Source organism: Pleuronectes platessa, chromosome 13 (assembly GCF_947347685.1).
Source record: "Pleuronectes platessa chromosome 13, fPlePla1.1, whole genome shotgun sequence".
Taxonomy (NCBI): Eukaryota; Metazoa; Chordata; class Actinopteri; order Pleuronectiformes; family Pleuronectidae; genus Pleuronectes; species Pleuronectes platessa.
The window spans coordinates 9,079,321-9,104,644 of record NC_070638.1 but is presented as its reverse complement, the minus strand read 5'-3'; the positions used below and the strand labels follow the sequence as shown (position 1 = coordinate 9,104,644).

Below are 25,324 nucleotides of genomic sequence, written 5' to 3'. Positions count from 1 at the left end.
CGGTTTTCTGGATAATCTCGCGAGACTAGCCAGCTAACAGGGGACGTTAGCTCCGCAGGTTCATCGGAGCGTCTGAATTTGGCCACAAAGCAAATTGAGTCGATGCTATTTTTAAAAACAGAAGACGGAGATGACGATGTAGTCGTTGGCTGCTTGTTCTCATTCATTCCCGCGTGTTAACTCCGTGCGTGCGTTTTGTTTTGTTTCGCGTTATTCTCTGTTTGCATCGCCGCACCCATCGTATTCAGTTTCCATTGTGGGCTAGCTTAGCTCGAGAACTGCTGGCGGCTAACGCTGGCTGCGGAGCCGGGCAGCAGGTGTAACGGTATTTGAACGCAACACGGTCGCCAGCTAAAACAACACGCGTAGCTCAACCCTCGGATTTAACTCACATTAGCTGTTATTGCTAATTCAGACGAGCTCTCGTTTTTTGAATCCACCAGACTTGTAGCGCAGTTATTACAGAACCGGGCAGCGCGCACGACAGGTGATCATGACGGGCGAGAAGATCCGCGCCCTGCGCAAGGACCACAACAACAAGCCCAACAAGAACGAGGAGAGGAGGGACGCGCACGACGAAACCTCACACGACACCATCCCCAACGGCACCAGCAACCTGTTCAAGTCCAACCGGGCTTTCCAGAAGTCCGTGAAGTCCTCCGCGCTGCAGCAGCAGCTCAATGCGAACAACCTCAACGGCAACGTGTCGCCCGGCGGCACCGTGGTCAACGACAACAACAAGAACCCCATCATCCTCACCAAAGAGGAGCTGGAGTTCCCTGTGCACGAGTGCGTGTTCAAGGCGGACGTGCGTCGACTCTCCTCTCTCATCCGGACCCACAGCATCTCTCAGAAGGACGTGCACGGTGAGATCTGTGCTCGTGTTGCTTTCCCTGAGTACATTGTTGGAAAGCACAACACAACCTATATTTACTTGTGTGTGTGTTTGTTTAGGGATTAGTTGTTTGTATGGATGTGTACTTATTGTGTCTCTCCTCTCTCAGGGAACACACCTCTGCACCTGGCTCTGATGCTGGGCCACAAAGGTAAATATGAACATTCGCGTGATCAAATGTATTTAACTTAGTAGGGCTGGACTGAAAAGACTGAAAAATGTCAATAATTATTGCAAAATCATTCAATAGCAATATGGCAAAAGTGCTATATATATATTGATTTAATGCCGTTTGTATTGATTGATATAAATCTGCTTCGTAAAAGTGTAATAAATAGTTGTAATAAACCACAACCTTCACTCACAAGCAGAAATCTTTTTAGTCTTAAAAGTCTTTAAACTTAACAAATCATATGAATGTGAGATTCATTGTGGTTATTATCAATATGGACTCATGAGTTGTGGCCATGTCGACCTTTACCCTACAACTTGTTTTTCCTAGAACCCAAAATAACCCAATGCTTCTGAGATGGTAATCTACCAGCCTCAATTTGAGCCCAGCAAATTGCTCTCAATCTGCCGTGTTCCACGGCCTTGTGTCTGGCTGGCATAACAGTTTTAGACACCCTCATTAAAAGGCCATTTTTAAGCACAGTCAGTTCTGCTGTTCTTGAAATAGCATCTGTACTCCTGCAGCACTCAGCGTGTATTTTCTGACCTCTCCAGCGGAATAACATAGAACAGGTATAATGGAGGTTAAAGAAACTGCTATAAATTGCAGATTACACGCAATGCAGACAGAAGATATACCGTCTTCTTAAACAAATCCAGGTTCAGTGCTCATTCATTAAGACGTGGTCCAATGATGTGGTGTCCTGCCTTTATTTAGATTAGCTGCTCTACTTCTCAGCTGATTTATTCTGCAGATGTGTCCTTTATTGATTAGAAAAATTGACTGCAACTAAGTAGTGGATGCTGATCTATCAGCCCCTCGTGAGTGTTGCTTAATTTGTAAGAACTTTTTTCAAAACTACTACTACCACCTTCAAATGTTCATCCATTTGTAGCCTGTATAGTCATTTCCATCATGATTATGCACACTGGATATAGTTATTATTATTATTATATACATACTCTAAAAGCTGAAAATAAATAAATGCACGAAGAACTCACAGGGGAAAATAGGAAAAGCATCAAAAAGGGGATCCCTCTAGCAGAAAGTGAAGTCGTAGCTCCTGTAGCTGATGCTCACTGTTATGAATCATCTTAGGAGTTCTACGTTTATTATCACTTTAAGTTTATTCGTCTGTTAAAACTTAGCCATCTTTTATCCAGACTGTGTTATAAAGGTAACATTAAAAGATCGACATTTACTCCAAGTTGTGTTTCTTTTTTTCTTTTTAAATAAAGGTGTTTGCTAAAAATAATTAAATTAAAACACGGTGCGTGTGCACGGAATATCTGTGATCATTTTCAACTTTTCCTTTCAGAGTGTGCCCTCCTGCTGCTGGCCCACAATGCACCTGTAAAGATAAAGAACGCACAGGGATGGAGTCCTCTGGCAGAAGCCATCAGCTATGGTGACAGGCAAATGAGTAAGTGATGTGAACAGTGATCCTGCAGTTTTCAACCTGAGACATGTCTCTACTATCTCGGTGGGATACCTGCAGTGATGCATCCTCAAGGTTCGGACAGTCAGCCGACTGCTGTCTGATGGACTTTCTGCTTTGATACGGAGACAAATTTGGTTGAGCTGGTCCAGTTACAGAGAAAATCTTTAGATGGCATAATAACAATATATAATAAAGAGTTAAAATATTAAGCTTTTTAACTATTTAACCCTTCAAAGCACTACTTCAATATTAATTACTAGTGAATTCCAATTTTTTTTCTTGTTGGCTTCAGAAATTCTGCAAAAATGGAACAGGGCTGAATACTGTTGGATGTCACAGCATGTGTGTGTATGTTTGAAGGACCTTTCATGAGCCATTTAATGAAATATGTATAAACAAAGATGCAGCTGTTGTCGGGTCAGTACAGCAAAAAAAGCGAGATGCGATATTTCTCTCAGCAGTCATCATCCAGATGGTTGGAACGGAGCCTGAACAATGGCTTAGTGTGAGGAAGCCCGAGCTTACAGCCTGATCACCAAACAGCTTTTAAATCTGACATCCAGTCAAAACAGTCAAATGGCATGTGAAAGGCACCAGCTAATACCTCAGAGATTCTCTTTTCTGACCCTATTCCGGCTCTTTGTTCATATTTTGTGTAATTTACTAACAATTAAAGAAACGATGAAGATATGTATGGTCAATTAATCACATCAGCTTTTGTGACTCGGCTGAGATCACTATTTTGAGTTGTCGCTGTTTGGCTGTGTAGATAACGAAACTGTGAACTATCGGCATCTTCTTATGTTTCCTCTGATGGAAGCTGTGAGGCTCAGCAGTTTGAGAGATGACCCCCAGCCTGGTTAGTATGCGTCCAGGCTCTCCGTGCCTGCTGTGGCCGGCTGGCTTGGGACTGAGAACAGGAGTTTTGCTTTGAGAAGGTCACATCAGTCACATGGGTGAGGGGAAGCAGCGAAGCAGGGAGGGAGGGGGGGGGGGGGGGGGGCTGGTTGCATCCACAGCATCCGCAAGGACATGCGAGGAAAGTCAAACCGGAGCGACAGTGGGGTGTTAGGGTTTAGATCTCTGGTCAAATAAAAGGCAGCACACAGCTGGTTATCACCTTGTGAGAGGGACACATGCAGAATAATGTGTCTTAATATCAGTTGCTCATGAAACACTGCAGTCTCGTCATCAGTCATCACCTTTCGCTCTTACACATGTGCACAATGCGTCAGCAGCTCGCTCACTGTGTGTGTGTGTGTGCGCGTGTGTGTGCTCAATGACCAACTCCCTGAGCACAGCCAGCGTCCTGTCAGCACTTCTTTCTCCTCAGTCACGTCCAGTATTTTCACCCTTGTCACAACGACCAGGATTCACCCTGGTTATACTGGTTTATTGGGGCTTTCAGTTCATATCGTTAAGTGGTCGCCGGTCATTTTTGAGAAGTAGCTGCTCTTGTCGAGAGCTGATCCAATCACTGCCACCGAAGCATAGCTAACACAGAAATGAGATGAAGCAGAGTGGTGATGCTCCCTCACATATTAAACCGTAAATCTCCATAACGAACAGTGCGCCTGCTTTAACTGGGGACCAGTTAAATCCCATTGACTGGTTGTGAAACGAAAACATAAAACTCAAAGCTCTCCCTCGCTTTCTCTGTCTCTCTCAATGAATCTCCATCCCCCAATAAATTGAAATTATATGTCATCTATTCAGAATTTGATATTTTAGACATTCAAATATATGAACATTTAACAAATGGTTAACAAAACCAAACAAAGGTGATAGAAAAAAAAAACTGCATATACATTTACAAAAAAAAAAAAAAAGAGTCAACTAAACAGAATTTAACGTACTGACTGCTCCTCCGACCAAGAGAGCACCTCACTGCAGGTTATAAAGTCTATGCCGGCCAGTCCATAGATTATTGTAGGGGAGAACAGATGGTCTACAGCAGAATGGTGCAGTCCAATCATCCAGCCTCCTCCTCTTAAACTGTTGTGATGCAGCAGCTCAGTCTTTGCCAGGTTTTCAGGATGGTGGACTACGAGACACTGACAGGAAAGTAATTGAACAAAGCAGTTTTAACCTCACAGAGTTGAACCAATTGCGTGCACTCAATTTAGAGAAATAAAGTGGACTGAAGCAAAGAGACTGCGTCTTTTGTGTGCAGCATCATATTGGAGTGAGTGTGTGTAACTGACTGTATTTTTTCTCCCCTCGTTCCTCAGTCACTGCAATACTGCGCAAGTTGAAACAGCAGTCCAGGGAGACTGTGGAGGACAAGAGGCCGAAACTACTGAAAGCCCTGAGGGAGGTGAGGATCACAGCTGGCGACGCGTTCCCAGATATTGCCGCCACACAAAAGACACGTGTGCAAATGACATCATTCTGCATCGGGTTAACGTTTACACACAGAATGAGTTTGAAAATGTCCTCAGACTTTGGTTTGCATGTTGGTCCCTGAACTCGTCACCGTGCTGTGGTTTCCTCATCAAAGTTGATCAGTTTGTTGATTTGACTCATGTGTCTGTTTCCTGTAGCTTGGAGACTTTTATCTGGAGCTGCACTGGGATTTTCAGAGCTGGGGTGAGCTTTCATATTTCACACAAACAAAATTAAGACCAACTTCAATTTGAACTCACTTCGCTGACTCGTTGTTTTTTCTCAATGAAAAAAACCTGAACAACCGTGTGATGTCAGCCAGGCTAGAATCTATTCTCACTTATTCATTCATCTATATTGCAGTGCCTCTGTTGTCCCGGATGCTGCCGTCTGATGCTTGTAAAATCTACAAGCAGGGCATCAACATAAGGTAAAAGATCAAGTACTTTGGTATATTAAGTTTGTTGCTGGGACTAATGAAGGAATTCTGATTCACTGAGTGTTTGATGCATCAAATGTTTGATATCCAGGTCGAGGACTTGTTTTAGATCTAAAAAGTAGGACATAACAATTTCCACAGCTCTCATCACCCTCTCGTCTCCTCTCTCTCTCTCTCTCTCTTTTAATTTAGACTCGACACCACTCTCATCGACTTCAACGATATGAAATGTCAGCGTGGAGATCTTAGCTTCATCTTCAACGGCGACGCGGCCCCCGCCCAGTCCTTTGTGGTTCTGGACAACGAGGCCAAAGTGTACCAAAGAATACACCACGAGGTGAGTGAGGGGAGGCGCCACACGTCTGCTTCACCGTGTGTCATCGGGTGTTTGATATGAACAAAGAGACCTGACTCTTCTTTGTTTTGTTCTCTCCAAGGAGTCGGAGATGGAGACTGAAGAAGAGGTGGACATTCTGATGAGCAGCGACGTCTACTCAGCGACTCTGTCAACCAAGTCCATCAGTTTCTCCCGCAGTCAGATTGGCTGGCTCTTCAGGGAGGATAAAACGGTGAGGCTGATGATATTATAGTGCTGGACACAGAATGTTAACACAATGTGAAAACTACATGATGACAAACGGTTATATAGAGTGGGTTGCGTGTGACAATGAGTTATGAGTAGAGTCAGAGTAAATTGTATTCCAATTCTATTGAGAGCCCTGGAGGGATGAACTTTATCCAGTTCATCACAACAATCAATCAAAAATTTAAGAATAATGGAAAACTAAGGGTCCAGTCTTTTTCTCGTCTTCAAATAATCCCACAACCTCCAGGCTTTTTTCAGAGTTCCCCAAAGAAAATAAATTCTCAGTGGTATTTCTCTATATGGATTTTGTAGCTCAGTCTAACTTATTTTGTCATTTGAAATGTTTTGGAACACCGGAGCCGACAGTTTCCAGATCTTTGCCTTTCACATTTGAAGAACGCAGCAGGAGATTGGTCAGGTTCAGGTCAGAACTGCTATATTCTCACATGGGCTCACTCGGACATTCTCCGGACATCCAGACAAGGCGTTTGCATTCTTTTAGATCGAGCCCCTCCCGAGAATTCTGATAGGGATGAAAGAAGATGGAGAATATTAAACACTAAATACTGAAAGCTCGTTTTTTTACTGTGCAGGAGAGAGTTGGAAACTTCGAAGCCGACTTCTATTCGGTAAACGGTCTGGTGCTGGAGTCCAGGAAGCGGCGGGAGCACCTCAGTGAGGAGGACATCCTGAGGAACAAAGCCATCATGGAGAGCTTAAGTAAAGGAGGTAGCATCAGTGAACAGAACTTTGAGGTGAGATGAAAGAACGCCAACGTCCCATCGTGATTCACTAATGATAAATGATGAAGGCGGTAGGAGGATTGTGATTGTGCCAGTGCCTGATGAGTTCTTGTCCCGCAGCCTGCGAGGAGGCAGTCGCTCACAGCTCCAGCCCCAAACACTCTTTCCTGGGAAGAGTACATCACAGCAGAGCACGGAAAGTAAGCATCTGGTGTTTTCTATGATTTAATTAGACCTCACCGTGATTAAGGAATTTATTCAGGGCAGCCACATGAAAAATTGTATTAACTCTGAATTTGAAATTCAAAAGCAATGTCTTTGTGTCTCTTCCCACCTCCAGGCCACCTCATCTTGGGAGAGAGCTTATGTGCAAGGAAAGCAAGAAGAACTTCAAAGCTTCTGTAGCCATGAGCCAGGAATTCCCTCTGGGCATCGAGTCGTAAGCACATCCCTCCCTCCTCAGATCTATTTACAAAGCTTTCTGCATGCATTGATCCTGGGTGAATGCACCCGCATGTACCGGGTGGTTTAGAAAAGGGCGAGTGTGGAGATGAAATAATTCAGATCAGATAATTGGGCCAGGTACACATTAGGACTTCACTGAGTGGATCCCTGCACATTTTTTTATTATTATTGATTTCTCCTCCCTATTCACTGTGTCATGTGTAAGTTTACATTTATTTCATCTAGACCCTTCTTCTTAAGCTACTAACAAATAATTTATGTATTGATTTTCTGCAGCCGGAATGGTCCCCTGACTGTGAATATATGTTTAATGTGAGAGACAAACAAGATCTGAAAAAAGAGAGTCGTGGTTTGTTGAGTAAATGAGGAGGAGGTCGGCTTCAGACAGGATGTGGTTCATAATGGATTACAGACATCGCTGTGAAATGTTGTCAGGACATAAGTGTTTTAAAACCGTGTCACCAGAGAGACCACTGCAGCCATTGTACAGATGTTATTTTGTTTTGATTCAGATCCTCACGTTTTGAAGAGCTTGTCACTGTAGAGACTCTTTTACAGCTGCTCTGTGTTAGAGAGAGTTTGAGTGTGAGAATGCTGACTTGACTTAAAACTTCAGCCTCGCTCCTTTAGCATCTTATTAACTATGTGGCTATAAATATTTAATATATAACACACTTGTTATAGCTCATGTTAAACTCGAGCCATTATTCAGTTAACGAATTAACCCATCAAGAGAAAATGAATCGACTATTTTGAGTAATTTCTGAAGCAAAAACCCTATAAATGTCAGTATTTTATCTTTACCCAAGATCTCAATTTACAATTTTCTGTACATTTAAAGCTAAAATAAACTGCTGACTCACTGACTTCCCGCTGCCTGCAGGTTACTAAACGTGTTGGAGGTCATCGCCCCGTTCAAGCACTTCAACAAACTCCGAGAGTTTGTTCAGATGAAACTTCCGCCTGGGTTTCCAGTCAAACTTGGTAAGTAAGCACCGATCCACTACTGTGTTCCTGAGCTTCAAGACAATCATCACTAACTCATTTGTTCTCTTCTCTGCTTCCTTTTTCCCGCAGACATCCCCGTCTTCCCCACGATCACAGCCACTGTCACCTTTCAGGAATTTCGCTACGACAAATTCGAAGAGTCAATCTTCACTATCCCCACTCAGTTCAAGGAGGATCCCAGTCGCTTCCCAGACCTCTGACCAGTACAGCCCCACTGACACGAACAGGAAGTGACCAGCGAGTAAATATGTTTGAAGGAAGTGGGAAACACAAAAAGAGGGATTCCTGTGTTGTTGAGCTGGTCTTATTGTTAAGTTACTGTCATCTGCTACTTAGTCATTTTTTGTCGATGGATCCAAAGCAAACCGATGCAAGCAGATGTTGCAGAGCGCCGTCTCACGTGTGATTCAAAAAGGCGTAACAGCGGTCGTTCTAGCTTTCATTGTACTCGCTGTTCCATCTGCTGCTCAGCGCCGCTGCCGTCTGCTGTGAACATGGTCAGAGAACCGGACTCCTCATCGCCATCACTCCAACATCTAGTGTAGCTCATGTTTCATATCCACGGACTCAATTCTCATTTATGACACTGCACTGACACGGTCATCTGTAAATACTACACGCCTCATCAGAGAGAATCAAAAGTATAGCTATAACCTCAAACTGAGCTTAATATTGATTTAAATAATATGGATTATACATACGAGTGTATATATATATAAAAAAAAAATAGATAGATAGAAACTCAAAGGAGTTACACTGTGTAGCAATACGTTTCCAGTACATACGAATGTTTTGAACCAGCTGGGAGAAGGTTTAGCATTAAAAAAAGAAACCACATTCTTTACAGTTCAGTATCCAAGCCTTTTCTCCCTGCGCAGGACGCAACCTCCTGTGTTTTCAGGTTCGCTCATGTTACCTCTCGGTTGTCTCCATGTGCGTCGTGTTCGTATGAATCCTGTGCTCAAGCGTGAATGGATTATTGTGCTGTATCAAAAGTTCTTGTGTGTGCGTTTGTGTGCGGGGAGGAAATCCAGATGGGATATCAGGTCAAACTGTTCTTTGTTTGTTACAGCACTGATATTAAGTATATTTAAGGCATGCTAATGGCTGTGTCGGCCGACTGGATCACATGCATCTTTAAGATATATTCCCTGATCGTTTCTTATATTACCTGCAGACTTCTTGGTATTTAGATAAAAGAACAATTGTAACACTAACACTTTGAAACACCTTTTAGTGCTTATAAAATCTCTCCTTGATGGTCGTCTATAATTTATTTTGTGTTTGTTTGTTTTAAACCCAAGGAGAGTAAACCAAGCTGTGAAGTTGATATTGCTGGATATCCCAAAAATGCCCAGATGGGAAAGAATCTGATCCACTGAGTTGTCTCTGGCTTCAGCTAATATGTACTGCAACCATACCTACTTCACTTCCCTTTTAAATAAAGCACCAGCATCATGTTTCAACTGACTTTGTGCAAGTATGATGAAAAGACATTTTCTAGAAGCAAAACCATGAAGCCTTTCGTATGAAAACATAATGAAATTAAATAAACATGAACTACACAGGCACTCAGAGCGCACACCTCGCCCAAGGCCCGACCTTCCCCTGGAATTCAATCGAGCTGCACCAGCTTTCACACTTCAGTCCCCTAAATATGCCGGATTTCTTTCATCAGGATCCATGAATTGTTAAATCTTTCTCCACAATCTCTCTCGGGATAAAGGAAGTGATAAAACAATTTCTGGATCCACCTTAATATTTAATGGGTTCCTCTCTGAACCATAACGCGACCTTCAACCACGTCGCGCTGTCTTCCATCAAGTAGTTTTTTACATAATCCTGCAGACCAACAGAGAAATGGACGGACGGACAGGGCTAATAACCTCATTGGCAGAGGTATATAAATACATGTTTAACAAGAGGAGCAGAGGAAGCCAGCAGCCAGCAGGGGGCAGCCTCAGGACATCACAGTTGTAACCAGCAGCAGCAGATTGCTTGGAAATTAAGCAGCAAAGATCCAGGGATTTGTTGTTGTTGTAGATTCGTGCAGTAGTGAGGCCTCACCTGGTCTGTGCATGAAGTGGAAGTCAACCTGAGAAGCTAAACTTGAACGAGGACATCCAGAGGGGGACAGAGGGACAGCTCACCTTCAAAGAAAGTTCAGGAGGCCGTAGGTTTTGATTTGATTAATGAGTAATGAATGACCCTTACTCCTTGTGCTATTTGATGGGAAATTATATGCAATTTATTTGATCACCGAATATAAACTAGGTTTTTTATATAATTATAATTATATTATATTAAATGTTACCCACACTGATTATTGTAAGGCGTCGGAAGCCTTGGAAACTACTGGGTTATTCTTTAACAATAGGTTTTTAAAGCATGTTAAATCATCCAGTATCTAAAATCCAAAAATATAAAAGTAACTTAAGTAAGGCTGTCAAATATATGTAGTAAAGTAGAAAATACTTCTGGGAATGAGAAGGTAATCCAAACCTTACCCAGAAGGTTGGCAGTTCGATTCCCACTCTTCCCCATCTGAATGCCGAAGTGTACTTTTTTAACTATTGAACCCTTAAAATTGGCAGGACTACAACTACCTATTCATTGCACAATGTCTTACACTATTTAAATTTAAAAATAAAATAAAATATATTTTTTTAAACCATTAAAATTAATTAAATGAGGTGCGCAGTCCGCTTCTGCGCAGGTCAGTGCTCGGGCTCTAATAATAATTTCTTCAATTTCAATAGGGCCTCACTGTCTGTCAGTGCCTGTGAGTGCTTAATACATGAAGCACGGAATAGGTCACTGGTATTTAATTTTTTGTACTTCTCTCATTTAATATCTTGATGATGTGATGGGGGGTTAGGACTAACCCGAACCCGCTTTAGATGTCAGGTATTTATTTAGCTGAGTCGTCCACTAACCAAAAGAGCAGTGGTTCGGTTCCCTGGCTCCTCGAGTTCGAGTGGGTAAAACACTGAACCCCCAAATGTCCCTTAACGTCTAAGACTGGAAAGGCACTATTCAAATATAAAAAGAGTTTAAACAGTAAATATAAATGACACACTGCAGATTGTGGTTAAAGTGGTGAATTCAAAGTCTCTGTTCACCAAATAGGCTTTATTATAAAAACAAATCCCTGATAAAACATCAACACTTTCAAATGACACGAAGCAAATGTTTCCGAACATATGTGGGGGGGGAACAAGGCCTGGGCGTCACAGCACATCACTGAACAAAACATGTAAAGATACAACATATGAAGAAGAAGAAGCTAAAGAAAGCAAAGCAAGCCTACCTCCGGTTTCAACTAACTGCATCCGGCGAGGTTAAACACACGCGGGTACTTTAAAGCAACGTGACGAAGCAGGAGAGAGACTGACTTTTTCAACATTTCATTTTGGATAAACTTCAGTGAGGAGAAAACAAGTAACACTAAACAACCAAAACAGAGGGATAATGTGGGACGAGGCAGGACGGGCCAATCAGTCACTGACGTCCATGTCTGCTTCACGATGGTCGTCAGCACCGTTAACTTTGGCCCGTTTAACGGACCGAGCTGAGCCGTTACCTTCCACCGACCGAGGCGACTGAGCCGAGTCGTCCGAGTCCTTCCTCTCCTCCCTCTCCTTCGCGCTGTCATAGCCTTGCTCTTCTTCGTCGTAATCCCGTGTGATCTGTGACAGGAAACCGATGGATGTGACATTTTTAACATCTCTATCCTGGTACACTTTCAGCAAACATAGATGATGATGCATTAGAATGAAAGATACTATAACCAACCTTAACATCTCCGGTGTCACCATGATCATCAGATTTCCGCTCGTACTCTCTCTCTTTGTCTTTACTTCTCTTTTTCTTGCTGCTGGAGTGATCGTGTTCTTCTCGACTACGATCTTTATCACTCCTGCGATCTTTCTCCTTTTCCTTGTCCCTTTTCTTCTCCTTCTTGTGCCTGTAGAAGGAAATACATAAACGGTCATTAAACACCCTGGATGTACTCATACAAAGGCACTATAAATACATTTTTGGGCAGAATAAAGAGCGGATCCAGGACATTTTACTCCCTCTCTCATTAACATTGCAAAATAAGGCGTGTTCTCTTTTCTTTTGACATTTCACCCATTTCTCAGGGAATGATTCATGGATCTAGATGAAGTAAAGTTTAGGGGACTGATATCAGACTATGTGCAGTTTGGTGCAGCTGGATGGATTTAAGGAGACTGTTGGAACTAGGCAGAGGTATTGAAGTTAATCATTGCACTTTTTTGCTGATCATCTCTGTTCCACTGCCGTTGTGTGACAGACATTGCTCTCATGAGAGCTCATGTCCACAAAGTTGATTTAATAGGAGTTTAGTTTTTAAATTAGTGTCAGAAAATCAAAAAGATTACATTTAATATGATGACAGAACCAATTCAGACCAATCAGTCTGTATGACTTCATCTTTAATCCTCTTGGTTTATATGTAAAATGTCAGTGTGAACAAAATGTGCCAATATTTTCTCCTTGGTCAAAGTCTAATGAAAAGAACTACAGTTTATGTAAAATAAACCAAATCACATACTGTATCTGTCTTAACTGAAAATGACTTAAGAGGCAATTACTTTAAAATAGACCATGTATAACATCAATGTATCATCTACAGAAGATCCACACCACACACTGACCTCCTAGGAGATGGAGACTTGGAGCTCTTCCTCTTTGGAGACTTTTTAATAGGCTGACTGTTGCTGCGACTTCTCCTGCGTCTCCTGAGAAGCACAACAAGACGTTAAACTGTGGTCACCACTGAATTCTGACCTGGAGGCAGAGGAAGCGTTTAACTGAATTGTGCTGGAGGACATGAAGAACCAGGTCTGTGCTCACCGGCTCGCGCTGCGTGACCTCCTGGCTGTACTGTAACTTTTCGGCGGTGTTTTGTTACTTCTTCGCCGAGTGTCCTCTTTCTTTCTATCTCTGAAAATAAATACATGTTTTAATATATCTGACAGGCTGTGGATCTGTTGAGGGAAAGAGGCATGTTACAAAGTTTATCCACCTGGATTTGCTCTGTGATCGCCTGCTTCTGTCCCTGGAGCGGGTGTGTCTCTTGCGTGGGCTCTTTGAGCGCTTCCTGCTTCTCGAGTTTGATCGACGCTTGGATCTGCTTTTGCTTCGCCTGCAAAAAGACGTTCAAACCGTTTAACACCTTTGTATGCTGGAAAAGTTTTCCCTTTCAACTGTTCACAACATTAATGGTAGATTTCACCTGTGCCTTGAGCGGGATCTGGACCACTTCCTCCTGGACCTCGACCTGGAGCGAGAGTGCTTCTTCTTGCTCTCCTTATCTGCAGGACAAAAAACAGTTGTCAGTCGTGCAAAGATTTTCCAGGTGAAAAATACAGTAACCTAAATTATGACTCCATCACTGCAGCGTAGACAAAACAGACACTTTCAGAATGCTAAGCCAACTCCCCAGCAGGACAGTCATCTCAACTTCAGTCCACTTACTTCCAGGTTCAATAGCAGCAGAGATAAGCGACTGTGCTTCCCTCACTCTCTTCATGGCCTCTTCGATTTCTTTGTTAGACGTCTCAGCCTTCAGGGCTTGATTCAGGTTTAAGCCGGCAGCCAGAGGGTTCAGTCTAAACACAGGAATATTCATTAGTACAAACATCAATGTCTTTAATTCATCATTTCAAACTCCTTCAGAGACATTTACAGACAACAAGGAAGATTCTTTATACAAACGTACTTTGGATCTGTCATGAACCGTAACAGCTGATCAGCAGCCTGTGAAGACAAAGGGCCAACATGAGCAGGTGTAATATCAAATGTACTGCATATTCATTTAAATAGTAGATCTTTGGGGGAAAATACTAATCCCTGTCTCACCTGAGGATTCATATTAGATCCTCCGAAGCCAAATGCAGCCATTGCATCCATGGTCGGACCAAAAGGGTTCCCTCCCATCTGGAAGAACAAAAAAACAAGTATGTAGAGGTAGTTTTGTTTGTAAGCTTTTTTTAATGTCACACAGGTGTAGAAATAGTGATACTGACAGATGTGGCCATGGACAACTATTTTTTTTAATGATAATTAGTCTCCCATGATACATCTCACAGACCCGTCCTGTGACCCATAGTAGGGTCCAGAGTCCCAGGTTGGGAATCACAAAAACAAGCAGTAAATCAAGAATTACAGAATCAATGGAGTCTAAACTGCAGATTGTTATTTTTCGGTGGTCAACTAAAAGAATGATCAAATCCTCTATACATTTCATTTTCCAATGGTCAGAGAATTTGTACCCAGTGGGTACAATGAGTATTAAGTCTTACCGATTGATTGGCCATGGGGTTGGGCGTTGGAAGAAGTCCTCCTCCCGGCAGAATTCCTGCGACGGCATTTGCTGGCGCCAACAGCGACAAAGCTTTGGCTTCATCTGGAATAGATCCTATCAGGAAAATAAAATCAGGCATTAGGGAAGAACACAACAAACTGTAGAGACACATTTTGAAGACAAAAGAAAAACAAGTGTTCGCACTGCATTTCTTCAAACTAGGACTCAACATGGTTGACTTACAGATCAGTTCCCTTAATTCAACAAAATCATCATCATTGCAGTGACAAATTATTGCTGGAATAAATCACACTACTCCAATGAACACTGCCAAGAATATATCACCTGAACGTGTTTTTTAAGTCATGAACCAAACGTTAGCAAGCACTGCTGCTTCTCCAGTTGGGTGTGCCCTCAATTTTCATTTAGATGTTTACTGAAACAAGCGACTCACGTTGGCGGCTTCGCTACTAAAAGCACAGAGAAAAATCGAGATACACACAACAAAGAGAAATTTAGGGATTTGGGGGGAAAAAGACACTATACAGGCTAACAGTGTCTACTTACCAAAACACATTTCAGAGGATAAAGTGTTATTTACTAAATGGCAAACAGAATTCAGGGTAAGTAGTGTCCTCTGTTACATCATCAGTCTGATATTCTTACCTGCTGTCACTGCATCAATTAACCAAACCTGGACCGACGATGACTCGTTTGATTTATCTGCTCTAACAGTGCATGATTTCTCTTTTCTTTGCAATAAGATTCTGATTTAGTTCAAAAAATGACCCAATATGAACAAATAAAAACACCTCACAATCATCTCATAGCAAAAAACAGCTCTTTCACATAGATACAGACACACAATAATGACAACATACAAACAAAGAAGCACACTGGAGAGAGAAATTGCTGGAGGAGACAAAACTGTTGGATGGTATTTTCAGCGGGGCCTGGTATACAGGACTGGCTGAGCCAGGAAAAAGAACTGTAAAACACAACAACAAAAGAAGAAGACCACTGTTAAAGAGAATATGGAACCAACATTGTGTCTTGTCGGGTGGGTGGGTGTCTTGAACAACTTATGACGAGATGGGGTTAAACCGTTACTTTACTGTTTCCCTTTTTAAATCCCAACCTTCACTCATACAGCTGACTTTTCAAACCGACTGTGCTGTGGCCTTAGCCTCTTTCAACCAGTCCCTTATAACTGATTGTTGTCATGTCTGTTATTTCAGAAGTCAATTTAAACATTTAATAAAAAAGAATGAGGCTGGGTATATCGTCTTTTTAGGTTACTGCAGATTAAAATACTTGCAAAGACCCAACTTTGTCTTAAATAATCAGTCTGTCGATATCCGTCAGTGGCTTGAAGCTAAATCCAATTCAATGCCACTGAATTCTTCAAAAGCAAATATAGAATTACATTTTTTATATAAGCTCAGTGATTTATGAAAAATATAAAACCGTGGCACTTTTCTGCAGGCGTTATTCCAACAGGAGGTAACAGGACTCGTTTCAGTGGCAGACTCATAGAAATTTGGTGCATGAGCCCAAGGATTTACAGCAGCTGAATGGTGCCTGTGTCATTAACCCAAAATAAACCTTAGTGCCTGCATTTAATATCACCCAGTGCAACAGTGTGGCTCACTGATATGAGTTCTGTACCATTGTGTTTTTGTCTTTTCATAGAATTTTTTGACATCAAAACATGAAGAATATTTCTAGCCTCCTCTGTTCAGGAACAAAGCTTCAGCAATAAAATTAAATCCTGGCTCAGCAACATTGAAAAGTAGTGCATGATAAGCACCGCTTCAGGCTAAATCCTTAATTGACCTTTATTCTCTAAACTAAACCACCTACAAAAGATAAATTGGAGAGAAGAAGAGAGAAAAGGGGGAGGGCAGAGAAAGAATAGAGGACACAGAAGGAGAGGGGTGGGGGCTTGAATGCTCGTTGGCCTTTGCAAATGTCTACAATCCCCTGTTGGCAGGCAGAGGACCACTTTCATCAACGAGGGGGCTGCTTTTGCCTTCTTCACTACAAAAATCACTCACACACACACATACACACACACACAGATAACAGAGAGAAGTTTATCAGGATAGTCCAATATGGCGGGGATAAAAAACATGTGGTTAAGAATTTAAATAACTTTACTTCTGTACTTAGGTGTCTGCGGCGCCCACAGTTTGAGAATATTCAACTGATATCTGTCTGTAAGGCAAACTTTGGTATATTCTGTTTTCTAGGTGCAAAACAAACCATTGTTTTACAGAATGTGCCACCGCAGGATACCAGCAATCTGCCAGTATCTGCTCGTAACGCTTCTTAAAAACAATGGGAGGGAGGAGCATTACCAGTATCGTTCACATTATCTCCAAAGAGTCAAGGTGACTTGTACACTTCAAAAAATGGCGCAGATGACATTGTTTTTACTTTATTACATCGGCACAAGTCATGCCATTCAATCAACAAGGACCACTCATACGCAGGAATAATAACGTGACAAACCTTCAGCGAACGGGACCACAATCAACGCCCTGTCCACAAACACGGTGTTGGTCAGATGTTGGGACACGCCGACAGACTCCGGCTCGTGGAACTTGACGAAGCAGACCCGTGACGTCACCGGCATCTGAGAATCACTGTGGAGGAAGTCAAAAGTCTGTTAGGAAAACGGGTCGAACAGGCTGTGTACCACAGACATTACAGTTTGAACAGAGTGCATGGTTTCCCCTGGAACTCATTCCCTTAGAGGCAACGATCAAATAAACCTTCACTCGTATTCTGGCTTCCTGTTACAAAATGTTAGGATTCGTGGTTTAACCGTATTTAGGTTCTCTGCATTTCTGATAAAGGTTCATAAAAAGAACAGTAGTCAATAGACTGTCTGGCACACACTTTTTATCAATGTATCCAAAACATCATGAGTAGATTAAAAACAGTCAACTAAATTGGTGGTCATTGTATGATAATCAGAACGATGTAATTCTCAGATCCTGAGTTTGATCCTTTGTTTTTATATTTTAGCCAAACCACCACACAAGAATTTAAACCTATACTTCAACATGGAAACATGTAATCGTTAATAAGATGAACATCTAACTATTGAACAGACACTTGATTGAAAGATATATTTACAGAACAATTTACTGAAACGAATTTATATAGAGAGATAGATGGATGTACTCAGAGCAAAGTAACAATAAAGCTGATACAAAGAATTACAAGAACTCAAATTGAGTGTAATGAACATAAAATGTAGTAAAAACCGTAGATACTCCGAAAATAAATGAAAAACTATAGGGCACTAGAATACACAGTAACGTAGTAACTATAATATAACAACGAACACGCCTGTAAACAAGAGACTAAATACAAGATGTAAATGTACAGTAGTAGATCACGATCGAGTCGGAGTATCGTGGATCTGGCTAACAACGGGCTTGTTACAGTTAGCATCCGGTTAGCATGGGCCCTGCGTCCCGCTTCAAATGCTGAGCTAGCCACCAAGCTAACACGTGAGCTAATCTCTGATATCTGCAAATGAACCAACACGAGGTGAACTCACTCTGGAGGAAACAACTTGAGCTCCTCGATGGTCCCCAGGAAACCGAACAGCGTCCGCATCTGCTCCGATGTTGTGCTCGGCGACACGTTTGTCACCTGCACCACCTTCGTGGTGTAACTCATCTTAACGACGGAAGCGGCTAAAAACAAGGACACTAGAGTAAAACACTACACTTCAGGATGAAGTCACGAGGGTCCAGCGGCGAGGGAATCCGCGCGTTTGTGTGTAGTTTGCTCGCGAGGTGCGAAAAACCTCAACTACAACAGCAGGCTGTTGCTCTCCGCCGCCATGTTGAGTTCGTCCCGAGCAGAGGGCGCATGCGCGATGAGGAGGAGCTTCTGTAAACAGCGAAGTCCAAAAATGTACCAAAAATCTGTATTAGTCAGTTCTGTTGACCGATTTAAGAAAAGAATCAAGATATATTTCTACAATCTTGATTTTAATTAATTTGATAATTTTTTTCTTGAGCATTCACCTAATTTTTTACTTCGTTTTGTACAACTTTTTAACTGGTTTTTACATTTATTTGTTTTACTGCAAACAAGTTCTTATTAATCCGTCTTCTTTAACAGCTCTTATTTTATTGTAAAGCCCTTTGAGTGGATTTTTATGAAAGAAAGGTTCTGTAATAAATAAAATATATTAAAATTGTATTATTTTTATATAAATTAACAACCAGCAGAGGTCTCTCTTCCTTCTCCCACACACAAACAAAGAGGCCAATGACGACTGCTGTAAGGCATTTGATAATAAAACTCTGAAACATCACATAAAATACAGTGAACTCATGTTTATTATATTTTATTCAATATAAGAAGCATGAAATATTATGCTGTTACCATTAATACTAATATACAGTATGAACATAATATAAAGAAATTGTTCTCAGTTTAAGTGAGTACTTTTAGTTAGATACAAGTTGAGGTACTTCTACTTTACTTCTCTTTCTTCTATTTACTTCTATTCCTCTATGTTTCTGCACTTTTAATTCCACCACTTGGATAAAAGGTGTTACTGTGGGAAATTCAGATTTCGCACACAAACCATATGAAGTGTTTATTTAATGTGATGCTGTGATAAATTACACCATATCCAACAGTCGGCCACACAGTTGAAATAATAAGTTGGCTGTTTGAAAGACATTTGGTGACAATTATTGAAGTCCTTTTACTGTAAAGAAGGCCAAATGTTTAACTGTCCCAGGCTCATAAATGTGAGTATTTAAGTCTTTGAAAAAAACTGTTTTCATTTGTATTACTTTTGAGGTTTGAGCTTTTGGTAGATTTACGAACCAAACAATTACTCATATATCCGGAGAAGAAAGAAGGTAATCAGCAGATTAATACAGAGTTGCACAGGGAGAAGTCGGAGACAAAATGTACTTTGTGTTTTATAGTCTATTATATCACACTTTTATTGGCTTTTTCATAAAATCTCTGCCAAATTCCCTGTTTTGTGGCTCCTGCCTGTTTTAAATTCCCTGTGGGAGCAAAGATAAAGGTGCGACTGATATTCTCCCAGCCTCTCTGCATTCTTTACCACTGATCCTTCAGTTTAATTTAAGAGCAGAGAGAAAAAGCTTCAGCTGCATGTTGTTGGTTAAAGTCAGTCCACATGTGTTGGCTTGGGGGAGCCACACCACAACCCTGCCACTGACGAAACCCTCGCTACTAATGGTGTTTTTCTCCCAGGAGGAACAATACAGCGTTTGTCTCCAGGCGTTGCAAACATAATCCCTACACCTGGATTAGGCCTGTAGCTCCACCGAGACAAGCAAATTAAGTCATTTTGAGTTCCAACCAAAGAACTTGGCACATTTCATGCAGTCGAACAGTCATTTCACAACAACACATAATTATAGCAGCAAAGGCTCAATGCTTTACTGTTTCCCAATATTTCTTTCAGATTCTATGACTCAGAAAATCCTCATTTAATCTAAAACAAGGAGGTATATCTGTCCTGAAATAGAAAGAGGGTGGTTTTTGGAAAATGTGGTTTTATTCCCAGTGCTTCTGTTGATGCATTCGTAACTTTAAAAATCTAAAAAGTAGCAAATTAACCCACAAGCAGCCTGTGTACTGTTAAATATAACTTTGAATCTAACTTGTACATTGAACATTAATGGCTTCATGCTGATTTGTTGCCCTAAATCAGCATTGTGATATATACTGATCTTAGTGTGACTCAGCATAACTTAAAGCACAACTTTTGAACAATTGTCTCAATTTAAAAGAAAAACAAGCATGCAGCCTGTATACTGTTAAATATAACTTCTCACACATACATACAGAGCATTAATTCAGGTCTAGTTCTGTAGTTTATTGTATTTGCTTCATGCTGATTGGTTGACCTACATAAACATTCTGATACATACTGAACTAAGTATGACTCAGCATAACTATAACTTAAAGCACAACCTCTGAACAATTGACTCAATCTAAAAGAAAAATCACATGTACCATTGCACCACCTTCTCCCGAACATGGTTCTCTGTGACAAATCGTCTCGCTATAAATCCGGTTTCAGAAGGGCGACCCATTGAGTCACCCAGTACAGGATATTGGCACAATGGGATTCTTGTTCACGGTGCAACATGATTGGCCGGGGGTAAAGGTTTACGCCGCAGATTGCAGTGACCCTGAGGGCGACCAGACAAATAAATACCTCGAATCCACAGGGGGGGGGATCAGAGACTTTCCAGTTCAGAAGTGAGCAGAGGTTTTTCTCAAGAGCTTTGTTTTGTGTGCTGCCACAACCAGAAGGCAACATGGTCAGCAGGTGAGTTTCTGAAGGTTTACTGTCATTTTAGTGTCATATTTTCAATTCATATAGATCAAATAATAACAAATATTTGAAAACTGTGAATATTCAGACGAAAGGACTATGATGTTTTGTTTAGAAGTTTCTGCAACTTGACCCTGTGACCCTGAGTGGATGTGATGGAGCACATGAAGGATTTGAAAGTTCACACTGAACTCTGCAAACTGTGTGACCCGATCCAGATAAAAATACTTTCTCGAGTTTAATTCGCTTTAATTCACTTCATTGTTTGTCGACGTCTTTACTTTCTGACGACAGATTCGAGCACCCAGCTGGTGGATACAAGAAGATCTTTGAGACGTGTGAGGAGCTGGCTGAGCCTCTTCCAGCAACTGTCACTGGTTTGTTTGCTTCTCTTAGACACAACAAAAACACTCATTGACATTTTTCTATAAATTTCACTGTTCAGGGAATTGATTTGCAGTCTGAGTATTTATCTCTGATTAAACCTACTGTTGGTATTTCACAGGCAGGATTCCTTCCTATCTGAAGGGAAGTCTTCTCCGTTTGGGACCTGGACTCTTCGAGGTCGGAGATGAACCGTTCTATCACCTCTTCGATGGCCAGGCCCTCATGCACCAATTTGACTTCAAGAACGGACAAGTTACCTACTTCCGAAAGTAAGACTTACACTGTCGTGATTTATCGGATGGCTAATACATTTTCCAATTATTATTTTGAAGACGTTTTGTGGATTTAAAGCAACGGTTGGCTTCGTCAAAATGCTGCATCAAAATCAATCTGCAGAGACTTGAATCAGCTCTCAATATGTAATCCTGCCATTCGTATATGCTCAGTATGTTAGTGTGTTGAATTTTCAACCAAAGTTGCAATGAACAGTTGTATTACGTGCATCATAACTTAAAAGAGAGAGAGAATATGAAAGACCACCAATCTGCAGATTGAATATACCACATGAGGGAGGTGGGATTTCAGACATAAAGACATGAAACACATGAGAAACAAATGGTTCATTCTCGGATCAGTTACTTAATCACTATGACACATTTAAGGAATGAGCAGTGAAACCTTTAAAGATTCATTTGTACACACTTTCATCTTACACCCTAATATGCCTATTAGCACCTATTCTCTGTGTGCTTCTTTATCTGATCTCTTACACTTTATCTTGTCGAACAGATTTAGCGCCTGGTTCTTACTTCAACCGCTCCAGTTGTCCTGGCGCTTTAGATTTGTCTCGCAGTTTTAAGTCTCTTTTGATGAAAGCATCTGCCGTTTGACTTAATGTAAACGTAATGTTGTGTTGGTGAAATGAAAATATAGAAAATGTCAATCCCTCCTCTGTGGCAGGTTTGTCAAAACAGATGCGTACGTGCGCGCCATCACAGAGAAGCGTGTGGTGATCACTGAGTTTGGTACGTTTGCGTATCCTGATCCCTGCAAGAACATTTTCTCCAGGTGAGTCACTGCAGAACTCAGACTCAATTTTATCTTTGTCCATCACAATGTATTTTCCTCAGGGTTCTGTTCTCCTTTTCACTGCTGACAACCATGTGTCTGCTTTCTAAAAGATGTCATTTCTTTTCCAGGTTCTTCTCTTACTTCAAGGGCGTTGAGGTCACAGACAACTGCCTGGTGAACGTATACCCTATCGGTGAGGACTTTTACGCTGTGACGGAAACCAATTACATCACTAAAGTCGACACGGACACCCTGCAGACGCTGAAGAAGGTACAGCAATACAGAAATATCACAGAATGTGTGACAGTAAAAATGATCTGACGGACATTTCTCAATATTAAAGTAGATTCAAATGATGTTTTTTCTTTTCTGTGCAGGTTGATATGTGCAACTATGTCAACATTAATGGAGTGACGGCCCACCCTCATATTGAAAGTGATGGCACGGTGTACAACATTGGAAACTGCATGGGCAAAGGAGCGACACTGGCCTACAACATCGTCAAGATCCCACCAACACAGAAAGGTCAGCATTGGTGTCACAGGGACAAAAGAACTTCATCAGAAGGGTTCATCCCCTTGAAGCTAGTTGTACCATAATACTGGCACACGCAGGGTTAAATGAATCACAGTGACCCCTCTCAATGATGTTTATGTATAAAACAAAGACATTCTCTCAAATTATTCTAAATAGATTCAAATGTGTTGTTAAATCCAGCAAACTAACCACCTTCTTTTGGAAATGGCACATTCTTCAGACAGTATTAATGAATAGACAAAATGTGGCCTTAGTATCAATGTCATATACAGATTAACGTAAATTAAGCATAAAACTAGATTAATCTATAGAACACGATCGTCCACCAACAGTCTCCTGATGGAAACACATTTAAATTCAATAAACCCAGATTTTGACTTCCACACCAAAATGCATAGATACCAGTCCCCTACATTTGCCGGATATTTTTTTTCATCAAAATCTATGAATCATTCCCTTGTAAATTTGAGGGGATGTAAATTTTATTTTAAAGAAAGTAGAAAAAAAATGTCTGGATCTGCAACAAACTTAATGAGTTCTTTCTTGGTCTATGAACCATCCCTCTACCAAGTTTGGTGAAAATCTGCAGTGTAGTGGTTGTGTTATCCTGCTGAGAATCAAACAAACTAAGCAACAGACAAACAAGCAAACAGGACTCACGATAATAAAAACCTCATACTTGTGTCAAACATCTGAACCTCTGCTGTCTTTCTCAGATAAGTCTGATCCCATCGAGAAGTCCAAGGTGGTGGTGCAGTTTCCAAGTGCCGAGAGGTTCAAGCCCTCCTACGTGCACAGGTGTGTAGTTGTTGATCCATTTGATTCCTTGATATTGCCACAGAGAGTTTTAATGTCGTCCCCTCGTTAATTTCAGCTTCGGCATGTCAGAAAACTACTTTGTCTTTGTGGAGACGCCGGTGAAGATCAACCTGCTGAAGTTCCTGAGCGCCTGGAGCATCCGAGGCTCCAACTACATGGACTGCTTCGAGTCCAATGAGAGCCAAGGAGTAAGAACAAGGACTAGATCCACGTCTTTAGTGGTTTGACCCTTTAAATGATCATCAGCCCACCCCCTAAAACTGACAATGATGTATTCTTCTTTGTAGACCCTGTTCCACATTGCCAGGAAAAGCCCGGGCGAGTACATCGACCACAAGTTCAAAGGGGCGGCCATCGGCATGTTTCATCACATCAACACCTACGAGGACCAAGGATTCATCGTCTTTGACGTGTGTGCTTGGAAAGGGTGAGTGGCTCACGTCTCATATATCCAATTTGGTTCACTTTTGTTACTCACCATCACTTCTTTCTTGCAGATTTGAGTTTGTTTACAACTACCTGTGGCTGGCCAACCTGAGGGCCAACTGGGACGAGGTGAAGAAGGCGGCCATGATGGCGCCCCAGCCAGAAGTCCGCAGATACGTGATTCCCCTGGACGTCCACAAGGTGAGTCTTACTCATCCACAATTGCTTCTCAGACAGGTGGAGTCTATGGTTTCTCTTCTCATGTTGTCCCGGCGTTGATGTAGGAGGAGCAAGGGAAGAACCTGGTCAGTTTGCCGTACACCACAGCCACAGCCACGATGCACGCCGACGGGACCATCTGGCTGGAGCCCGAGGTGCTGTTCTCCGGGCCTCGCCAAGGTGCCCACACAACCATCAAACTTTACTCCAACAAGTTCATTTTTAATTGATGCAGCAAAGTATCTTCACCATTTGACCAATTCAATGTTTTTTTTATAGCGTTTGAGTTCCCTCAGATCAATTACAGCAAACACGGAGGGAAGAACTACACGTATGCCTATGGCTTGGGTCTCAACCATTTCATTCCAGACAGGGTATGTTCACGAGCGGCCTTCAGTTGTAAAGAGTGTGTTAATCAAACTGCTCCAGTGACTGTTTTCTTTTCCTCGTGTGCAGATCTGCAAGTTGAACGTGAAGACCAGGGAGACCTGGGTTTGGCAGGAGCCCGACAGCTACCCCTCAGAGCCCCTGTTCATCCAGACTCCTGATGGGGTGGATGAGGATGATGGTGCGTAACGAGCACCATGAACACAGTATCTTTATTTCCACGCTGCCTATGACGAAACGTGTCTAATGATTACCTCTGTGCCGTGGGGACAGGTGTGCTGTTGACCATCGTGGCAGCTCCCGGCTCCCAGAGGCCAGCGTATCTCCTCATCCTCAACGCCAAGGATCTGTCGGAGGTCGCCAGGGCAGACGTGGAGTGCGACATCCCCGTCACCTTCCATGGGATGTACAAACCCTAATGTACCGCAACTCTCAGGACGTCTTTGGCCCTTCAGAGTCGAGATCAGGATGTCCTAACTTGAACATAGTAGACTTCATATCTTTGGGGAGCCCAATAGCTCAGCTGGTTGGGAGGGCATGTAGGGAGGCATGTGTTCTCTGCGGCTGCAGGTTCGATGCCGACCTGGCCCTTTGCTGTATCCCTCCCCCGCTCTTTCCCCCTTTCAAACTTAATTCTGTCATATTGAATAAA

General features: G+C 42.0%; 3 protein-coding genes across 9 annotated transcripts; 2 read left to right on the top strand and 1 right to left on the bottom strand.

The window, feature by feature from the left end:
* Positions 1-8: 8 nt before the first annotated feature.
* LOC128455294 (ankyrin repeat domain-containing protein 13C) lies at positions 9-9,604 on the top strand. The gene is made up of 13 exons (XM_053438993.1): positions 9-866; positions 1,005-1,046; positions 2,386-2,490; positions 4,740-4,825; positions 5,052-5,097; positions 5,257-5,323; positions 5,525-5,669; positions 5,770-5,901; positions 6,512-6,673; positions 6,782-6,861; positions 7,002-7,100; positions 8,010-8,110; positions 8,204-9,604. Exons 1-13 carry the CDS (start codon positions 494-496, stop codon positions 8,332-8,334), a joined length of 1,569 nt encoding a protein of 522 aa, XP_053294968.1. The 5' UTR covers positions 9-493; the 3' UTR covers positions 8,335-9,604.
* Positions 9,605-11,225: 1,621 nt separating this feature from the next.
* On the bottom strand, positions 11,226-18,352 carry LOC128455293 (serine/arginine-rich splicing factor 11). 6 transcript variants are annotated; one of them, XM_053438987.1, is made up of 12 exons: positions 18,043-18,352; positions 16,983-17,116; positions 14,467-14,582; positions 14,024-14,101; positions 13,884-13,921; positions 13,640-13,773; positions 13,398-13,476; positions 13,188-13,307; positions 13,016-13,105; positions 12,817-12,900; positions 11,930-12,101; positions 11,226-11,823 (listed from the first exon to the last, which is right to left on the bottom strand). In XM_053438987.1, exons 1-12 carry the CDS (start codon positions 18,162-18,164, stop codon positions 11,632-11,634), a joined length of 1,359 nt encoding a protein of 452 aa, XP_053294962.1. In that variant the 5' UTR covers positions 18,165-18,352; the 3' UTR covers positions 11,226-11,631. The 6 variants fall into 6 exon arrangements, with proteins under 6 accessions (XP_053294962.1, XP_053294966.1, XP_053294967.1 ...); XM_053438991.1 differs by lacking the exon at positions 18,043-18,352 and adding an exon at positions 14,814-14,938 and having other exon boundaries at positions 15,350-17,116; XM_053438992.1 differs by lacking the exon at positions 18,043-18,352 and adding an exon at positions 14,814-14,938.
* Positions 18,353-20,683: 2,331 nt separating this feature from the next.
* Positions 20,684-25,091, top strand: rpe65a (retinoid isomerohydrolase RPE65 a). 2 transcript variants are annotated; one of them, XM_053438454.1, is made up of 14 exons: positions 20,684-20,820; positions 21,121-21,203; positions 21,332-21,482; positions 22,174-22,281; positions 22,413-22,554; positions 22,662-22,809; positions 23,538-23,619; positions 23,696-23,828; positions 23,928-24,067; positions 24,138-24,267; positions 24,351-24,465; positions 24,565-24,659; positions 24,742-24,853; positions 24,946-25,091. In XM_053438454.1, exons 1-14 carry the CDS (start codon positions 20,810-20,812, stop codon positions 25,089-25,091), a joined length of 1,596 nt encoding a protein of 531 aa, XP_053294429.1. In that variant the 5' UTR covers positions 20,684-20,809. The 2 variants fall into 2 exon arrangements, with proteins under 2 accessions (XP_053294429.1, XP_053294430.1); XM_053438455.1 differs by having other exon boundaries at positions 21,121-21,207; positions 21,336-21,482.
* Positions 25,092-25,324: the final 233 nt, after the last annotated feature.